Source organism: Vulpes vulpes, chromosome 15, assembly GCF_048418805.1.
Source record: "Vulpes vulpes isolate BD-2025 chromosome 15, VulVul3, whole genome shotgun sequence".
NCBI lineage: Eukaryota > Metazoa > Chordata > Mammalia > Carnivora > Canidae > Vulpes > Vulpes vulpes.
The window spans coordinates 81,380,693-81,399,628 of record NC_132794.1 but is presented as its reverse complement, the minus strand read 5'-3'; the positions used below and the strand labels follow the sequence as shown (position 1 = coordinate 81,399,628).

The 18,936-nt window shown below is 51.1% G+C and overlaps 1 protein-coding gene across 2 annotated transcripts in view; it reads left to right on the top strand.

The window, feature by feature from the left end:
• Positions 1-17,668, top strand: part of RET (ret proto-oncogene) — a 51,190-nt gene extending 33,522 nt beyond the window's left edge. For both annotated transcript variants that reach the window (XM_072739462.1, XM_072739463.1), the window contains exons 10-20: positions 522-644; positions 1,549-1,805; positions 4,878-5,025; positions 6,452-6,559; positions 7,549-7,763; positions 7,849-7,971; positions 9,929-9,999; positions 11,274-11,411; positions 12,521-12,620; positions 14,122-14,269; positions 15,609-17,668. In XM_072739462.1, coding sequence (XP_072595563.1) covers positions 522-644; positions 1,549-1,805; positions 4,878-5,025; positions 6,452-6,559; positions 7,549-7,763; positions 7,849-7,971; positions 9,929-9,999; positions 11,274-11,411; positions 12,521-12,620; positions 14,122-14,269; positions 15,609-15,766 — 1,589 coding nt within the window. In that variant the 3' untranslated portion in view covers positions 15,767-17,668. The remainder of the gene's footprint in view (positions 1-521; positions 645-1,548; positions 1,806-4,877; positions 5,026-6,451; positions 6,560-7,548; positions 7,764-7,848; positions 7,972-9,928; positions 10,000-11,273; positions 11,412-12,520; positions 12,621-14,121; positions 14,270-15,608) is intronic.
• The last annotated feature ends 1,268 nt before the right edge of the window (positions 17,669-18,936 follow it).

Genomic DNA, 18,936 nt, shown 5'->3' with positions numbered 1-18,936 from the left:
CCACCAAGTTCAAGGGCCTGGCATGGGTAGGGGTAGCCAGCCAGTGGGAGAGGCTTGGACTCCCACCCCTACTTCAGCCAGACCAGCCTCATTCCTGATTCTCATATACCAAGACTTTCTGACATTTCCTTGGAATAAAGGGCTCTGCTCCATCAAAACTCTGGAGACTGGTGCCCTGACCCACACTCTCCAGTGTCTCTCTGGCCAGCTGACTTGGGAACAGCTCCTAACCCCTGATTCTCCTGTCTCCCTGCTGCCCCTTCTGTGCTTTTGTAAAGTAACCTCAGCAAGGACCCTGGGCAGCCTGTGGGTTCCTGCTTCCATCTGCTGGTGCCAGGGACCTGGACTGGGGGCAGACTGTGCTGATTCCTGCCCCGGTTTCCCAGATTTCAGAGTTCACTGCCCTCCCCAAGTCTGAGCATGCTGACATCATGTGGGGAGGGACCTCTCATGCTTCCACCTGGGTGGTCCTGGTTTGTCCAGTCACACCAGGAGGCTTAGTGGGCTGCATCTGTCACCAGGGGGTGGCAGCATCATCGGTGGGCATGAGCCAGGGGACCGCTGGGGGATAAAAGCTGGCTTCGGAATCTGCAACTGTTTTCCTGAAGAGAAGAAGTGCTTCTGCGAGCCTGAAGACAGCCAGGGTGAGTGGGTAGTGGGGGCACTGCTGCCGGGCAGGGCTCCCCACACCTCCCTGAGCCCCAGTGAGCCAGGGAGGAAATTGCAGGAAAGCAGGTGAAACCCAAGAGACCCTCTTCCTTTCCTCTGGGCCTCGATTCCCCAATCTGTGTAGACAGGTCTAGGTCAGGGCCTCTACAGAGAGACTTCTGGCCCAAAGTCCTGTGACTAAGGTTGGGCTAGAAAGTTCTTCCACCAAAAAAAAAAGAAAGAAAGAAAGAAAGTTCTTCCACCAAATAATTCGGCATCTACTCAGATTGTCCTTGCCCAGGGCCTTGTCTGGGCCCCCAGCACCATAGATCAGAACCCCCGCCCCTGCCAGCCCAAGCCTGCAGATGTTCCTTCCACACTAGCAGGTACAGTGGGCAGCATGGGCCTGGGCACCCGGGGAGCTTTCATGACTGAGCCCAAGGATTTTTTCTCCTAGTTGAGTTGTTGCTGCATGGTGCTAGGTAGGTCCAGAGCCACTTTCCTTCCCTCTCCCAGTTTCGTAAAGAAAGTACAAAAGACATCAGGAACACAGAGGAGGGAGTCTGCCTCCCTCCAGTGCTCCAGGGCCAGCTGGCTTTGGTGCAGTGTTCCACGGCCGGTGCAGTCGTTGCATATGCTGTTTCTGCTGTGTGACCTCAGGCAGGCTGCTTAAACTCCCTGAACCTCTTGGCCCTTCTGTAGGAGGGTGACAGCAGTCTCTGTAGGGCAAACATAACGCACAGTCCCCGCCAAATAGTGCCGTGTGAGTGTCTGCATTTCTCTCACATCCTGACGCCAGCAGCACTTGCCAGCTGCTCAGTTTGCCACAGCAGCCTTCCAGCTGTGGATCCTGGGGCACCCTTCTGGAGCGCTGCCCCTCACAGCCACCCCTGCCCACAGACCCACTGTGTGATGAGCTCTGCCGCACGGTGATTGCGGCGGCTGTGCTCTTCTCCTTCATCGTCTCCATGCTGCTCTCCACCTTCTGCATCCACCGCTACCACAAGAATGCCCACAAGCCGCCCATCGCCTCCGCCGAAATGACCTTCCGCCGGCCCGCCCAGGCCTTCCCAGTCAGCTACTCCTCATCAGGCGCCCGCCGGCCCTCACTGGACTCCATGGAGAACCAGGTCTCTGTGGATGCCTTCAAGATCCCGGTGAGGCTCTGAGCAGGGCCTCGCCCTTAGAGTCCACCCTCCTGGAGGCCCTGCAGGGGGCTGCCCTCCGGCCTGGGGAAGCTGGGAGGTGTGAGGAGGGGTGCACAGGGCACCCTGATGCTGAGTGTCCTGTAGCCCACAAGCAGCTAATGCATCCTCACCTACCAGGAGGATGCTGTGAGCAACCCCCCCAGTCTTCGCGGAGCTGCCTTCCAGGGAGGGCAGCAGGCAGAGGGCTGCAAAGGCACAGGGGCAGCTTAGCAGAGTGGAGAATAAGTGCTAATTTAGTTGGACTGAGATTTGGAATGGTGGGCCTGCCATACCTGATACGGCATGGTCCTGCGGATGCCCCAAGAACTGAGTGGAGACCCTGAGGAAGCCTGTGGGTTTTATTCTCAGAGGATAGGACCCTTGGGCTTAGGGGTTCAGCAGAGGAAGCCTATATTCTGCCTTCATTTCTGCAGGCTGCTCTGTGGGGACATCTATGGGGTGGGTGCAAAAGTGGGAGCCCTATGATGAGGCGCTCTACTCATCCAGGCAAAAGATGGTGGCAGGCAAGGGCTGGACCAGGGTGGCAGCAGTGGGGAAGGGAGTTCATCTGTGGAGTGAAAAAAGGGGTGCTATGGGGCCTCTGGTCCAGCTGTGGAGGAAGCAGGCCCCAGGATTCTGTAACCAGCTGCCTGATAGAGAGTGCCAGCCAGAGCCAGCAGGCTCCCCATCCCCCTTCTCCATGGGAGAGCCTGGGCCCATAGTTACTGGGTACTCCATAGAACCTCCTCCTTGCTAGGCCTGCCATCAACCTGCCCTACTTCTTCTGTATCCCTGCTGGCAACTGCTGAGGAGCTGGAAGCCAGGTTCTTTTTTAAAATCTTGAAAGATTTTATTTTTTCATGAGAGACACGGAGAGAGGCAGAGACCTAGGCAGAGGGAGAAGCAGGTTCCCTGCAGGGAGCCTGATGCAGGACTCGATCCCAGGACCCCAGGATCACACCCTGAGCCAAAGGCAGAGCTCAACCATTGAGCCACCCAAGTGCTCCAGGAAACCAGGTTCTTAAGAGGGGCTGAGAAGATGTGCATGTGAATAGAAGCTCCACCCCCAAGGCCTGGCAGGGAACATTGCATCTTGACTAGAGCCTCCAAGCAGAAAATTCAGGAACCACTGGCCTTTGGCAGTATCCAACCAGGGCTAGGAGGTGGCTAAGGTTTGTTGGAGGTGCCGCCCAAGGGTGCTCACCCCTTAGTGTGGGCCTGGGCCATGGGAGCCATTCCCACTGGTGGCAGACACTGCAGCCTCTCTCCTAGCTTTCCTAGTTCCCGTTGCTACACAGATGGGATGTGACCCCTGTCCTGTAAAGCATCTCTGCCACCACAGCCAGCCTCTGGGATGAGCCACTTGATTCCTTTATAAACCCAGGCAGTGTACAGTGAGGTACACAGGAAGGGCAGTGCTGGCAGGTGCTTGTACAAGTGAACATACACCACCCTCCGCCTACGCCAGCTTGGGCCCTCAGCATGGAGAAGCCAGAGCCTAGTCGGTAGCCCAGGGCCTACTGACCAGCTCTGAGGACACATTATTCAACTGCTTGATCTTAGTTGTCTCTTAATATAAAGCAGAGAGAATTTTTAATGTCCCTAAAGAAAATCAAATCAGTCCTATCCACACATGCTTAGTGCAGTTTCCACATGCAGCGAATGCCTATCTGGTGCAATGGGGAGGAAGGACACGAGGGTAACAATGATGATGTTGTCGACTCCACCCCTGACTGTGGGTTCTTGCAGAACCCGAGACAATGCCAGGATGCCCAGGAGCTGGCCAGCAGGAGCCCTAGATACGGTGCTGAAAGGAGGTCACCTCTGCCCACAGGGGCAAACACAGCTATACTTAGGTGTTGGAAAGCATGGCTCTGCTTGGCAGGGCGGAGGACCCAATGGTGTCATCTGTGGGGGTCAGGCGAGTCTGGCAGGGTGCATCATAGCAGCACCCCCAGGCCACACCCACCTCCAGCTGCAGGGAGAGTTGGGGCAATAGATGCCCAGTGCCGGCACATGAAGGGAGGTTTCAGCCTCCCTGGTCAGAGTTCAAAGATTTGGGGCCAGGCTGGGGTCTGGGAAGATGTCCCAGAGTAGTCTTTTCTTTTCTTTTTTGTTTTTTGTAAGATTTTATTTATTTATTTGACAGATTGTGCGCACACACAAACAAGTAAGCAGAGTGGCAGGGAGAGGGAGAGGCAGGGTCCCTGCTGAGCAGTCTCTGATGCAGGGCTGGATCCCAGGACCCTGGGATCATAACCTGAGCCAAAGGCTCAACTGACTGATGCCCAACTGACTGAGCCACCCAGGCACCCCCCCACACACAGTAGTCTTGAGTGGGATTTTAGTGGGAAGGCAGGATGGGTAGAGGGGAGCATGGTAGCAGGTGGATGCAGGTTCAAGGAAATGGCCAGTCCCATGAGAGGAGTAGCCTCTTCCACATGTCAGGATGGAGGCTTCCAACACCCCTAGTGATATCTTTTCTGGGGCACCACACAGAAAAGGACACTTCCATCCATAGTTAGGGGTCCTGTTCTGGGAGGCAGCATAGGCTGCTAATGCCAACAGGGTCCTAGGAATCTCTGGAGAGGACAGATTGGGGCCTAGTCTGTAGGACATCAGTGGCTTGTGGACAGTACCAGGAAGCTTGGGCTCAACTCCCAGGAAAGATGCCACACTCCTATGTGAACACCCCCTACATCCTTAGTAAGCCCTAAACTCCTTGTTTGAGAAACGAGGACATGGGCCCGAGATGGCCAAGGGCATGTTTGGTAGACTGGGGACAAGCAAGGATCCAGGCATCCAGAGTCCAGGCCATTCTGTGGCAATGTTTATCTTTCCATAAGGTACAGGTCCTGCCCAACTGTGGGGTCCCACTCTCAGTGCAGGTAGATGACCATTGCCCACTAGTCCAGGTGGCAGTTTGCACACCAGAGCTTGTCCATTGGAGACTCATTTATGAGCCTTGTCTTCTTCTTTTCCTCTTACCCTCACCAACTTTCTCCCTTCTCCTCTTCTTCCCTTTCCTCCAACCCCACATAGGAGGATCCTAAGTGGGAATTCCCTCGGAAGAACTTAGTTCTTGGAAAAACTCTGGGAGAAGGTGAATTTGGAAAAGTGGTCAAGGCAACAGCTTTCCGGCTAAAAGGCAAAGCAGGATACACGACCGTTGCCGTGAAGATGCTGAAAGGTACCTGTCCAGGCAGTATGCTCTGGAGCCACCCTGACAACCAGGCTGTGGCAGCCAGCCTAGGGCCCTCTAAAGAGCCCCCCCCCCCATTGCTATTCTTGAGTGGCTGCATTCTGGAGATGCCCCCATGCACCATCACAGATAACAAGGGCCAGGGTAGTCCCTGGAGAAACAGGGCAAGAGAACTTTTCATCACTGGGAAGGTTCTAGAATGGTGCTGTTTCTGCACCAATGTTGGGTAAAGATCTGAGTTTTTTAAAAATTAAAAGGCCTTTTGGTTTTGAACTGACAGCTCTTCCATCCTGGTCTGCCCCATTCATCCCTTTCAACCAGGTGCCCCTGTGGTCCTGGTGAAGAAGCCACCTGTAAGGCTTGGCCCCTGTCTCTTGGGGCCCTACCTGGCCCAATCCCCAGTGGCCCCCAGGGGATGTGCCCTGCCTCTGAGACCAGTCGTGCCACAAGTCTGGCTCTAAATGGGTACACACTCACCCATATACACACACACTCACTGGTGTTTCTGAGCAGAGACTGGGTGGACGGCCCTCTGCCATGCCAGGAGTCTGGCTCACATGGACCAAGGGCCCAGTGGCCTTGCAGCGGGTACAAGTCGGCAGGTGCACATGAGAATTCTAGTGCAGCACTCAGGGCTACACTGTGCAAGGTGCTTGAATCCTTACCTAGGCCTCAGACTGTCTTTCTGTGCTCCCCCCTTAGCCCCACACACTAAGGGGCACACTGAGACCAGCCCCAGGCCACCATGTATGGGGCCCAGCACCCTCTCTCCCAGCTGTCCTCTCACTTCCAGACAAGTGTGTGGCCAGAGGTACAGCTCGGCAGCTGCCCCAGGAGGCCTGCTTAGCCAAGGCTTCTGACCCCACATCCCTCCCCTTAGGCTTCAGCTCCTCGTGGGAGCCCAAGCACAGCTGTGCTCACCCTCAGGATGCACGTGTGCACATGGCAGAGGCCACCTCTGTGAAGTCCCATAATCTCCAACTGTATCCAGGGCCTCACCTCCTGTTGAGTTCTTGGTCAGCAGCTGTTATAGGACATGAAACAGTCCTCTTACCTTCCCAGAAGGATTTATGAGGACAATGTCTGTGTACCACTGTCCTTGAAAGATGACAATTGCAAGGAAATATTACCACTTATACACACAGCCGGTCCTGGGAAGGTTTCCATAGAAAGACCTGGCTGATGTGGAAGTTTGCTCCTCAGCGTTATTATTCGCTGAAGGCATTTGAGGCTACTGTTGACCATCCTAAGGCCAAGAGCCTCAGGCAGCAGGGTCCTTGGGGGCCTGGTCTAAAACCAAGTAACCAGGGTCTGTGCAGACCTATGATGTGGATCAGGTGACCCAGGGGTGGTCACAAGAAGGGGCTTCCAGAAGGGATTACTTGGCAACTTGCTGTGTTTATGTGCATTTCAGAGAATGCTTCCCCAAGCGAGCTGCGGGATCTACTATCAGAATTCAATCTCCTGAAGCAGGTCAACCACCCACATGTCATCAAGCTGTACGGAGCCTGCAGCCAGGATGGTAAGGCCGGCCAAGGGACAGGCAGCTGCCCAGGGGAGGCTAAGGGTTCTGGGCTGCTTCATTCTTCCTCCTTCTCCTCCCTTGTCCTCGGTTGCTCCGGCCCCCACCAAAGTTGTGTGCATCCTCTTCTATGTTGGTGAGAGGACCAGGAGGGGCTGCTGCAGGACTGCTCGCACGAGGCCTCTACTCCGAGGCCTAGGTGCTCCCTAAGCTGCTGCAGCTGCTCAGAGGTCTCTGGTGACATCCTGCTTTGTCAACACCATGTTCCAGGTGGAACCCCAGAGCAGGGAGCTCTAGAAACAGATGGTGTATCCTGGGGACCTACTGGGGACTAGGCATACCATGACCCCCAAGTAACCCCAGCCCCAGCCCTGCATGATGGAGGCATCATCACCATTTCTCACCTAGGGACACAGGAGATTGGCCTGGTCTGTGCCACGTAAGGGCTTCTCCCTGTGTGTGTGCTCCTGTGCACAGATGTGTGTGTTGCAGGTACGAGAGGGCATTGTGCACCAGGGAGAGGGCAGAAAAGATGCTGGTTGGCACCAGCAGGACTTGAGGCTGGGCCTGGGACAAGACGGCAGCCAAAGCCCTGTTGAGAACAGGGAACACGTGCCATGTGAGGCTTCAGATCCTCTGTCAGCCATCCCTAGCCTGTGCTGCAACGAGGCAAAGGGTGTAGAAAGACATGACATCCTAGCAGCAGGAGTGTGCCTTTCAGGGGAATGCTGAGCACAGTGGCACCCCAGAAGGTTGCGCTCAGCAGCCCAGGGAGCCCACTGTGGCATGAGCAGCGTGAGGAGAGCAAGCCACACAAGTGAGCAGACACTGACACATGGACTCATGCTGCATTGGCACCCAGGCCACTGGCATGGCTGTGTCCTTCTGCCCACTTATTGGTAGGATGCAGAGCCTGCCTGGGGACCCTGCAGCCTCCTCCCATGCTCCTAGAGGTGGCCGGACTTCTCACAGCCCCCTTTCTCCCCCAGGGCCACTCTTCCTCATTGTGGAGTATGCCAAGTATGGCTCACTGCGGGGCTTCCTCCGAGAAAGCCGCAAGGCGGGTCCAGGCTATGTGGGCAGTGGAGGCAGCCGAAGCTCCAGCTACCTGGACAACCCCGAGGAGCGGGCGCTGACCATGGGCGACCTCATCTCCTTTGCCTGGCAGATCTCTCGGGGGATGCGGTACCTGGCAGAGATGAAGGTGTGTGCCATGCCAGCCCCGGCTCCCCACTGCCAACGATGGGGACCCGGGCTTGAGGGGTCCCTGCCTATTGTCTTCCCTGCAGCTTGTCCATCGGGACTTGGCCGCCAGAAACGTCCTGGTGGCTGAGGGGCGGAAGATGAAGATTTCAGATTTTGGCCTCTCCCGAGATGTTTATGAGGAAGATTCCTACGTGAAGAGGAGCAAGGTACCAGGTCCTTGTGGGGACAAGGGAGGGCCCAGGGCTCCCCTAGCAGGGTGGAGGGCAGGGGGCAAGGTTCCTGCAGTGGGTAGGGGCAGAGCCCCTAGAACACCAGGGAGGAGAGAGCAGAGTTTTAGAGTATGAACTTCTATCCTCATCTTCAAACCCTTCCCTGATTCCTGGGTTCCCAGAGAGCCAGTTCAGGACCTCCCCTCTCCCCCGGGTCTGTTTCTTCTCTTCCTAAGGACCATACCCACGCTTTCAGAGGGCCTGCTAGGGAGCGAGGCCCCGGGCTTCTCTTGCTTTTAACCACCAACACTGTGGAAAGTCACCTAGTGCTGCGGAAATGACAGTTCCTCCACAGTTGTTCCTCTCGCTTCCACAAGATGAAAGGTCCCTTGTTTCCTCTCTGTAACTTCAGCTCTTCACTCAAAGGAGACTGAAGTCAACATACCTGAGTGCGGCAGTCATTCTGGGCAGGGAGGAATGAACTGCTTTACAGGTAGTGGTTCCCCTGGGATGGGGGCCTGGGAACCTCTGGCTGGGTGAGTTTGGAAGGTTCACGGGGAGGCCCTGAGATGGAGTCCAGAGACACAGCATAGGTTCTCAGACAGCTTTTTCCGAACCTCTGAAATAGGTGGTTGGGGACTCTTCTGAGGAAGTCTGCTTCGCTGTGTTGTCCCTGTGGACATTCCTGCTCCCTGTGGCATTCCTCCTAATGCTCGTGATTCCACTGCCCTCTCAGACCTTCCCCTGCAGCCTTCTTGTGACAGATGAGACAGGGCCACTCACAGGGCTGTTCGAGAGTCACAGCTGCCTGGCCTTCAGAACGAAACTGCACAAAAATAAAAAAAGAGAAAAAATTTAAAAAGTGGCTGCATACATTTCAGATCTGCTCTAATGGGTCAGGAGAAGCCCTGTGTTGCCACAGGCTGTGAGGATGAGGTTTCGTTTCTTCTGGGGTTTCCGTTATGACAGCATATCTCAGAACTACTAAAGGGGAAGTGGAGAAGCCTCCTTTCTGCCCCGTGCAGAGCTGTGGACGGAGGCTTTCTATTGATGCACTGGTCCTCCAAGAATGGCCTGTGTCATGGAGCAGAGAAGTACCGGCATCCAAGCACAAGGGCCCCTAGAGAGTGCAGGCAGCAGGCAGTGTTGTTATGAACACATGCTCCCAGAAAATCACCCTTCATTAAGGATGTAAATCCTAAAAAATGCTTTAAGGAAAAAGAAATTATAGGAAAAGTTGCATTAAAATCCAACACGTGCATTTTTGGCTGATTTGTGTCCTAAGACTTAACCTACTGAAAAGCTATATGTCAAGTTGCATGGGAAGCCTTGTTAGGTCTGACCCCAGCACCACTCCAGTGGGGGCACTGTCTCAGAGGATGCTCACACGGCTTTGGGATAAAATGATGGGGAAAGAAGCAGCCCCAAAGCATGGAAACAGATTTCTTCCCTCGGGGTGTCTCAGAAAAGCCTTTAGCGTGTTGGTTTGCATCAAAAGTCCCCAAGATGGAAGTGCTGGAAGTTGGTATCCCAAACTCATTCACCCTCAGAAATCGGGAGATCTTGCTGGATGGTGTTGTTTGCCCACACATTGGGCTTCACCACCCTGGGCACCCAGAACCCTCTGGGGCTGTAGGGAAGGGACCTGGCTGGTGTGAGCAGGTCATGATTCCTTGGGTTTCTTCTCAGCAGGGATGTGGTGCATGACAAGCCCTGCCCTGTGGGCAGGCCAGCTGACTCCCTCCAGTGTCTCAGCCATGCCAGATTAGAGTTCCAGACCCTCTGGAACTTGCTGTCAATTCTGTACCTGGGAGCACTCTGCATGTCGTTACACAGCATCCTTCCAGAGCCGGGAGTGCCTGGGACATGACCTCACCCTCCTCCACACCCCCAACCCCTGGTTCCCAGGGTGTTGTCAGAGCGATGTTAATGCCTTTCCTCATTCCCTTTATAGGGTCGGATTCCAGTCAAGTGGATGGCAATTGAGTCTCTTTTCGATCATATCTATACCACCCAAAGTGATGTGTAAGTGTGGATGTTGCTTTTTTGGGGTCAAGGTTACATGTATAATATGCCACAATGCCTATCTGGGCAGCGTGGCTGGGACACCAGTGCCTGTTGGCTCATACCAACCATCTGCAATGACTGCTGCCCCTCCCTGCAAGCTGAGGGAGCTTCGTACATTCATTCAGCAAATGGCAGGGACCTGTGCAGTGGTTCTGAGAGTCACAGTGGAGTGCATGAGAGCCATGAGCAGGTAACTGCAAATTCCGCTCACTGCTCCCCTTCCCAGCCCCTCCCTCTCCTCTTTGGGCATCTTCATGCCACCCAGGCCCAGCCAAGCAGTTCCCCGGCTGTGGACCTGAGTGTGGGCTGGGCCCAGGCAAGTTACCCTGGGAACAGAATGGTCCCCACCCACAAGGAGCGTGGCCTTGAGTGAGTCCCAAACTGCTCAAAAAGTGGGAACTAAAAGTTGGCCTTCCAGGTCCAATCATAAGACCAGATAGCTTTCAAAAACACAACAGACTTGTTACTCAGTATGCTGCCATCAACAGACGTGCATGTCTTGAATAATGTGGGCTGAGGAAAGGCAGCTCCTGAATAGTTCAAAACAGCTATATTGAGAGTATGAAAAATGTTGGAAAATGCAGAGAACAGGGTAATGAAGACACTGGAAGTCACTTGGATCCCACTGCCTCTAAGTAGCTCCTGTAGGTCCTGGCCTACATGGGCTTTCTAGTGTTCTCCTTATGTGCAGGTGTATGCTGTCTGTTGCTGTAAGTGGGCTCCTGTGACAATGCTATTTTGTAATGTGGTTCGCACTTCACAGTTAAATATTTTTCTATGTCAGGGCCTTTTTTCTTCTAAGATTTCATGAAAATTTCCAAGCCTACAGGAAAGGTGAAGGAATTGGTGCAAGCAGCCCTGGGTCCCATGGCCTAGATCCCCGTGACCTAGGTCCCCGCCTTGCACCTTGCTGCACTTGCTCAGCTGCTTCGTGCTGTCTCTGATGCTTTGGTGCATCTCCACAGGGCCAGCCAAGTACCCCTCGTGGGTGTGGGGTCTGAGCTTGGGCAGTGGCCCTGTCGGGCTGCAGCACTGCAGGGGTGAGAGCTAGGCAGGCAGACAGCTTACCCCCACCTCCATTCTACATCCATCCATGAAGTCAGGCCCCAGATGGCTCTTTGCACTGAGGGCTGGTGGGGTGAACAGCTGCTGGGAGGATGGACATATCGTCTGCTGAGGGGAGGACACCGCTGGCCCAGGACAGCCACTCACTGGTTGTCTCACTCACCTAGGTGGTCCTTCGGTGTCCTGCTGTGGGAGATTGTGACTCTGGGGGGCAACCCCTACCCTGGGATTCCTCCAGAGCGGCTCTTCAACCTTCTGAAGACAGGCTACCGGATGGAGAGGCCTGACAACTGCAGCGAGGAGATGTGAGCAGGCTTTGCTTTAGCCCAGCCTCCCTCAGACACAGACAATATACTCATTCCCTCGCTGCTCCTGAGCAGCCCTGGACGCGAGCCCAGGGTGAAGCAGGTGGTAGATAGTAACAGGGCAGAGCATGCCAGAAGTCAGAGAACCACCACTAGGCACCACAACAGATGCTGGGGACCCTGATTCCATTGGGGACTGAGTGTGCTTCCTGAGGGTGTAGGGGAGACTTGGGTGAGCGGCAATTGGGAAGGATGAAAGGGTGCTTCAGACCCAGGGAGCAGATGAAACCCAAGGCCTGTCCCTGCAGGATACTTGGGGAGGAGCAGGTAATTCAGAATGAGCCGACAGGTGCATGTTGGGGAGTCCCCACATGAAGGCACAGAGGTCAGGAGGTAGCAGACATAAGGACCCTGCACCACAGCCCAGGAGCCCCAGAGTCTTCACATGTGGTGGTTCCAGCAGACAATTCTCAGAGGAGAGGCTGAGAACACATGAGAAAGGGACCATCATAAGCAGAAACACACTGGTCCATTCATTACACAAAATCTGTTGTGTGCTGACTACCCTGGCTCAGGGCTAAATGAGGGAGTGCAGGTGCCATCTCTCTGGGTGGCCTGGGCTGGCAGGCAGCTGGCCCAGTGCACACCCACATAGCAGCCCTGGGGCCCCTGCAGCCATGCCGTAGACCCAGAGAAATGAGCAAGTGAGGCAGGTACAAGACAGGTGATTGGCAGATATTTTGCTTGTTTATTTCTACAACCACTTAATATTTCATAAGTGTTTGAAGGACTGGCATTGCTCCCTCAGCCACCATAGTAGGCTTGGCATTCTGTTAGCTGTTTTCTAATATGTTTGAAAAGGAATTGAAAACAAATCTCTCTCAAGAGAAAGGAGACTCAGAAGATGCTGGACCACAACACCAGGCACCCTGAGTGGGCCTAGTGACCCCGTAGATGCTGGCCCAACTCAGAGAAGGATGTCAGTGATGCAGAAATGGCTTTGAGTTTGAGAACAGAGCCTTCTGGGCTGAAGGCACTGTGCTGAGTGTGGTGGCTGTGATTGGGCAATCCTTGCAGGGTCATAACTGCCCATCTGTGCTTCCCGCCAGGTATGGTCTAATGCTGCAGTGTTGGAAGCAGGAACCAGACAAGAGGCCAGTGTTTGCTGACATCAGCAAAGACCTAGAGAAGATGATGGTTAAGAACAGAGTGAGTACCTGGAGCCAGTTCCTTGTGTTGGCCACCTGCACGCTGAACACAGCAGTGGGGGACTCCAGCCTCACCTCAGTTCTATGGAGGTCCCAGTGCAGGGGCAGAGCAAGGCCATGCAAAGGGAGACAGTCATGCTGCCTCCTGAGGGCAGCCAGCAACCAAACCCTTACTCCTTGAGCCAGGCCCCCTCTCAAATCATAAAGAAACCAAGGTTCTTCCCTTTATACTTAGAACTCTCCACAGACAGATGTGGGAGGCAAATATTCCAAAGTCTAAATAATTTTTAGTAATGGAACATGAAAGAGTGGAGTTGAAGTAGGGGTTGGAAGTGGCTAGGAAGTAGTTGGGACCATGGCAAAAACAGAGGAGCACGTCTGAAGGACCCCTCAGCATAGCCACATGTAATCTGTAGGAATATGAGAGCCAGAGTGTCAGGTCCTCTAAATTTTAAAGGATATTTGTGTTAAGATTCCCAGTCTCTAATGTTAATAACTAGTTTAAATTTCCAAAAGCTCAGTCTGCTCCAAGTAAAGCATATCTGGGAATCCAGATTTAGCCCGTGTGCTCCAGGTTACAACTCTGTAGGTAAATAAGAAAGCCAATAACTTTCAACTTATTGAGCAACTGCTATATAACATATTCTGCCTCAGATGCTGGGGATACAAGCAAACAAGACCGGCACAAGTCTTGCTTTCAGAGTTTCATCTTTGCATTGACACATTTACTAAAAGTTGGCATTGCTTCATACACAATAACAAAGACGCATAGTGTAAGATGCTTGTAATAAAACCTAACATCAGTGTACCACTGTTTGGGCCGAGCCTCCAAATCCTGTGAATGTAGGGTTGCCTTAAATAAAAGTAATAGGTGATGCCAAGAGAGCCAGCCTTCCTAGAACAGAGCTGAGAAAACAGCCGGGAAAATGCTAGAACCATTCTTTACACATTTAACCAGGGCAGCAGCAGTGGCAGGCCCTGGGAAATCCTGCATTGAAGCTGAAGTGTATAGCAGTATCCTATGCAAAACCTGCATCAATGACTTCAGATTTCTGAGCCTTGATGTACTGTCCTAGAAGATAGGGGTCCTCAGAGGAAAGCTGAAAAGTGTCCGGCAAGTTGGAGACGCTTTTTGACACTCCCACATGAGTAATGCTAGAGTGAGCTGTCCCAGAGCCTTGGGTTTGGTAAACAGGCTAGGTCCCTGGTGCTGGGTGTGGTATACCACCATGCTGCAGAGACAGGACTTGAACAATGAAGGAGCACATTTCTCCCCCCTAAAAGGTGAATTTCTAGGGGAAGCGACAAGGGCTGTGGAACAGCACCAGTGAAGCAGAGGCTGGGAGAGGGGCTGTCTGGTGAAGGTTTCAAGTCTCTGGGATAGGCCAATAGGCCAGCATGGGGTAGGACTCAGCCAGGGCTTCTGCCTTTGGGTGGGGAGGGGCAAGGGGCGAGTCCAGTTGTGCCCTACACCAGGGTGAACAGCCATCTGTCTCTTCCAGGACTACTTGGACCTGGCGGCGTCCACCCCATCTGACTCCCTGCTTTATGACGATGGCCTCTCGGAGGAGGAGACACCTCTGGTGGACTGTAATAATGCTCCCCTCCCTCGAACCCTTCCCTCCACGTGGATTGAAAACAAACTCTATGGTAGAATTTCACATGCATTTACTAGATTCTAGCAACGTTGTGCCTCTCTGCACTATCCTTACTCTCTGTAATGCTTTTTAATAGTGTTTCTGGTCTGAATGAAACCAAAGCTCTCTCTGAACCTCTTTATTTGTAAATGTCTGACTTTCCATCCGTTTACGTTCAGGCATTTTTGAAACTGTTTTTTTAAAAGGATGTGAAAATAAGTATAATTACCACACTGCCCAGCAACTTACTATTATAGAGAAGAAAGAGAGCTGGGCAGAACTCTCAGGGGATATTGAGAAAATGATAAATCATTTCTGGGGTGGGTATGTATCAAGTCATAGTACTTCTAATTTAACTACTGGATAAATTTACCCAATCTGAAGAGGCATTTAATTTAGACAGGAGGAGCCAGGACCACTCTGCCTGCACTGAAGGCACAGCCTGTGGTCACTCCCAGACCCCAGCTGGGTGGTTAGGTGGCTCCCAGAGGCCACTTGGTACTAGGGAGCGTGGGCTGGCCTGGCCTGGTCCCGCCCACATGCCCCCCCATCAGGGAAGACACATACAGGCTGCTGTTTTCACATCCTTTGCATTACACACTGTCATGACAGTTGTCGTTTATGAAGTCAGTGCTAAAAGCTGGAGCAAATGCTTTTGAAAGAACGTAGTCTGTGGTGCTGTGGTCTTGCAATGGACAGTAAATACGGTTCTTGCCAAAACTCCTTCTTTTGTCTTTGATTAAACACTTAAAAAATTTTCTGTTTCCTAACTTGATCATTGATTGTTTTAAAATCTTGGAGTTTCAAGCATTTTTCAGCTGAGATTGTTCCTTTTGCATGCCTCCTGAATCACTGATTTCCTTGCTGGCTTTGGGTCTAGCGCTACATGCCATTTGTCCTGTCGACGCTATGGGGCTCGCCCGCGTGTACCCTTGATTTGGAAGATTCTCTCCTCCATGGTGGGCTTGGATGGAAGACAAGTAGGCTTCTTATGTTAGAGAACTTTTTTTTAAAAGCTTCCCACTTCAGTATGCCCTTTAATTCAGCAATGCTTTATGCTATCTTAGAAAAAGACTTAAACGGGTCAATAAATACTTAGATTTGGAAGTTTGAAGCTCATAAAAGTCAAAATTGGTAGTTTTGTTAAGTTCTGGTTACCAAGAGAGCACATGATCTTTCCCCCAAAATATAACAGTGTTTTGGAAACCTGAAGCAGGAAACCATTCATGTAATTGGCACAGAAACCAGAAAGTTTGGTTTGAACCTCAAAGGGAGTTTTGCCAAGGCCTTACTGTCTGCACATGAAGTTTTGGTTCTTCAGTGCAGAACAAATTATCTGTTTTCATTTTTAGGCATGTCAGACCCGAACTGGCCTGAAGAGAGTCCTGTACCACTCACGAGAGCTGATGGCACTAACTCTGTGTGTCCAAGATATGCAAATGATAGTGTATATGCTAACTGGATGGTTTCACCCTCAGCGGCACAATTAATGGACGCATTTGATAGTTAACATTTCTTTGTGAAAGGTAATGGACTCACAAGGGGAAGAAACATGCCGAGAATGGAAAGTCTGCCGGCCCCTCCTTTGTGCACCTCACACTGGCTGGTGATTTTCCCTCCTGGCACATGTAGCCACTGGACCAGAGTTGTGAGTCCAGCCTTTAGTTATTCCTTCCTCTTCGGCCCTCAGTAGTACCCTGTGTTGGTCCGTGCTCATCAGTGACCACCACACATTCTGTGCTCACACATGTGGGTCCTTCAATCACTACCTGAGCTGTTTTATTTTTCTGGTTGCCACCAAACAAGGCAACAAGATTTAAACACGAAGCACACACACCAAAAGGCAACAGGAAAAATAAAATCTGGCCCAAACAACATGTTCTTATTCAGAACAAGAGCCCAGCAAGGCCTTGTAGGGGTGTCAAAACCCACTACAGCCAGGGCTGGAGGGGATGAGGAGACCTCGGGATGGGCCTCAACTCAGCATTTGAGTTCTTGAGAACGTTTTTGGTTTTATTTTTTTAATCATGGCACCTTTTCTTAGGAAGACATTTGATTTTTATCATGATTTAAATGATTTTTAAATTTAGCACAATGGAGAGATTTGATGCCATATTTACTATGTAGGTGGGTGGTGTGAGGGGAATGGGCTCACAGACGCTTCTGTCCCCATCACTGAGTGATCACTGCGCCCTGACAAGAACGGTATGAAGAAAAGGGGCGTTTGAGTGGAGTGGCCTCCAGTCCAAGGATTGCTGACAGCCGAGACTTGGCTGCTGTGAATCCCACTGCTGCCAGCCTTCATGCACCACATGTCCAGCGCCAGAAAGCAGTGGCTCGTCTCATACATTAGGAGTAGTGGGTGGGGTTAGTGCTCAGCTTAAAAAGGACAGTTCAGCTAGTTATGTTAGAAGTAACATTGACAATGACCAAGGACTGCTACCCTCTGATTACAGTTCTGATGTGGAAAAGACAATGTTTTGGCTCTCATAGAGCTTGTGTGAAAAGGTACGTGTATCCACTCTTTCTGTCTTTGTAAGTTAATGCTGCTATAGCGAGACATTCTTGTTTATTAGATTCTGACCATGACTCATAAGCTTCTTGACATTCTTCACTGCTTGTTTGTGGTCACAGACACTCAGTACTCCTCCCATCTGTGGGGGTGGCTTTCGGGAAGTCCCCAGCTGCTCTTCTGACTGTAACTTCTAGGGAGAGGGTCAGTTCCCAACACGCTGCCTGGCCTTCAGACTTAAAGCACTAAAGGACTGACAGTGTCTCATCCAAACGCTGTATCTCATAGGCGTTTCACAAAAGCAGTAAAATTAGGGCATTTTTGTAGCTTGGATGAGTATGTAGCAGAGCCTCATAGTATGTGTGTGTATGTGTGTGCACACAAACCCGCAGAGAGAGCTGGAAAAACACGCTGTAACGTGGCTTTAGTTTAGGCCACTTTTCAGACACACTGTGATAAGTTCTTTTACAAATAATCTAGTTGTGGTAAACTTTTGGTTTTCAGATGTGGTTAATGACAGTCTTATTAAATGCAGAAAAAAGGATAAACTCTTCAAATTGTTAAAAAATACCTACTCAACAGGTGCGAGTTGCCACAGTAGGTTTGTTCTTGGCAGGGTGAAAGCTCCAGGTCTTAACCCTTGACCAGTTATCTAATGTCTATTCCTGAGTTTTAAAAGCACTCATACTTACTGGTCCTATCAGACTATTTTCATATGCATATACACTGAAGTTACCAAGTATTAAGTATTACTGAGCATTAAGTAGCAATCTGTCAGTTATTAAAATTTGTAAAATCTATTTATGAAAGGTTACTAAACCATACCATTGTTAATTTGCTTTTGTAACAAGGTGACTAAGAAAATAATTTCAATTATCTGAATAAAATCATCTATCATAATATGTGTAAACTTCTTTTCTCTTTTTAACTTCCCAGTTGGAAACATCAGGTTTCTGATTTTGAAGTTTCAATGTGTAAGGATTGAAATATCACAAGGAGATCTGTCATGGTAACCCCTGGGGAAGTGACAGTGCTCAAAGAACTAGGAGGTGCTTGGTCATTGACTTATCTTGAACAATATGTAGGTGACTAGGCACATTATGGGAACTGTTAAAGTGCCGCTAGTTCCACCATTCTTTCCTTTGTGTTTCTTTCCCTGAAATAGAGCAACAGCCACATCGAGTTCAGGTGTTTGCAGTTCTCTAGCAAATGTGGCTTATTTCTTAAAGCTGCCATTAGACAGATGTGCAAGAAGGGATGCAAAATGCATAGCCATAATTGACAGTCTGGTACAGTCAGTGACAAACTTTTGCCCTGAACTACCATAAGCTTAAAAGACCAAATCTTTCTGCTGGGTTATGCATGGATTCTCTGAACGTCTCCTCAAATGCCTGGCAGGGAGCAGATAGGTCAGTTGGCAAACACAAGTTGTTACCAATATAAATCTGATTTCTGAGTGTGTCGTGCACTAGATGCCAAAAGCCTATGTCATTTCCCACGTTTATGTGTACACACGTGCACACACACACACACACACACACCTGGACGGACTGCCCCTGGCCCTCGGAGCTCTGGCTTCTGGCCCTCAGCACCCATGTCCACTCTTGACGTCCCCCTTCAATCTGAATCACAGGGGCTGGAAGTAAACGTAATTTCTAGGGTGAGCGATTTATTACAGTCTTTTCCTCTGACCGTTTAGAAACCCATGCTGAGAAAAGCTAATACTAAAATACTAAAAGCCCCCTTTTTCAAGAGCATTGAACTTCCATTAGGAGTGTTTGTATGTTTGGTTTATTTGTCTTAAAAAGCACATTTCTCCACCAATTTCCACAAACGATGCTTTTCTACCATAAGGGCAGCTTATTTTAAGAGTGGAAATTTAGTTGATTATAATGCCTGAGAATGGGGCTTGGGCAAATACTTTATATGTAATAGAAAATTCAAAGGAAAAGCATAATCTTCCCCAGTATAAATAAAGCATCATTTCCCCCAGTGAATGGTTTCCTCTCCTCCCTTGGGCATATTCATGTATAGGATATTTAGCAGGTGGCATTTAGGGTGGTTCTAGACGATGCCTGAGAAATCCCTAACTCTGTGGCTCTGGAAAGACATGGTGGTCTGAAGGGTACACGTAGTGGTGGAGGAGCTTCCTCATCCCTTCAGCATGA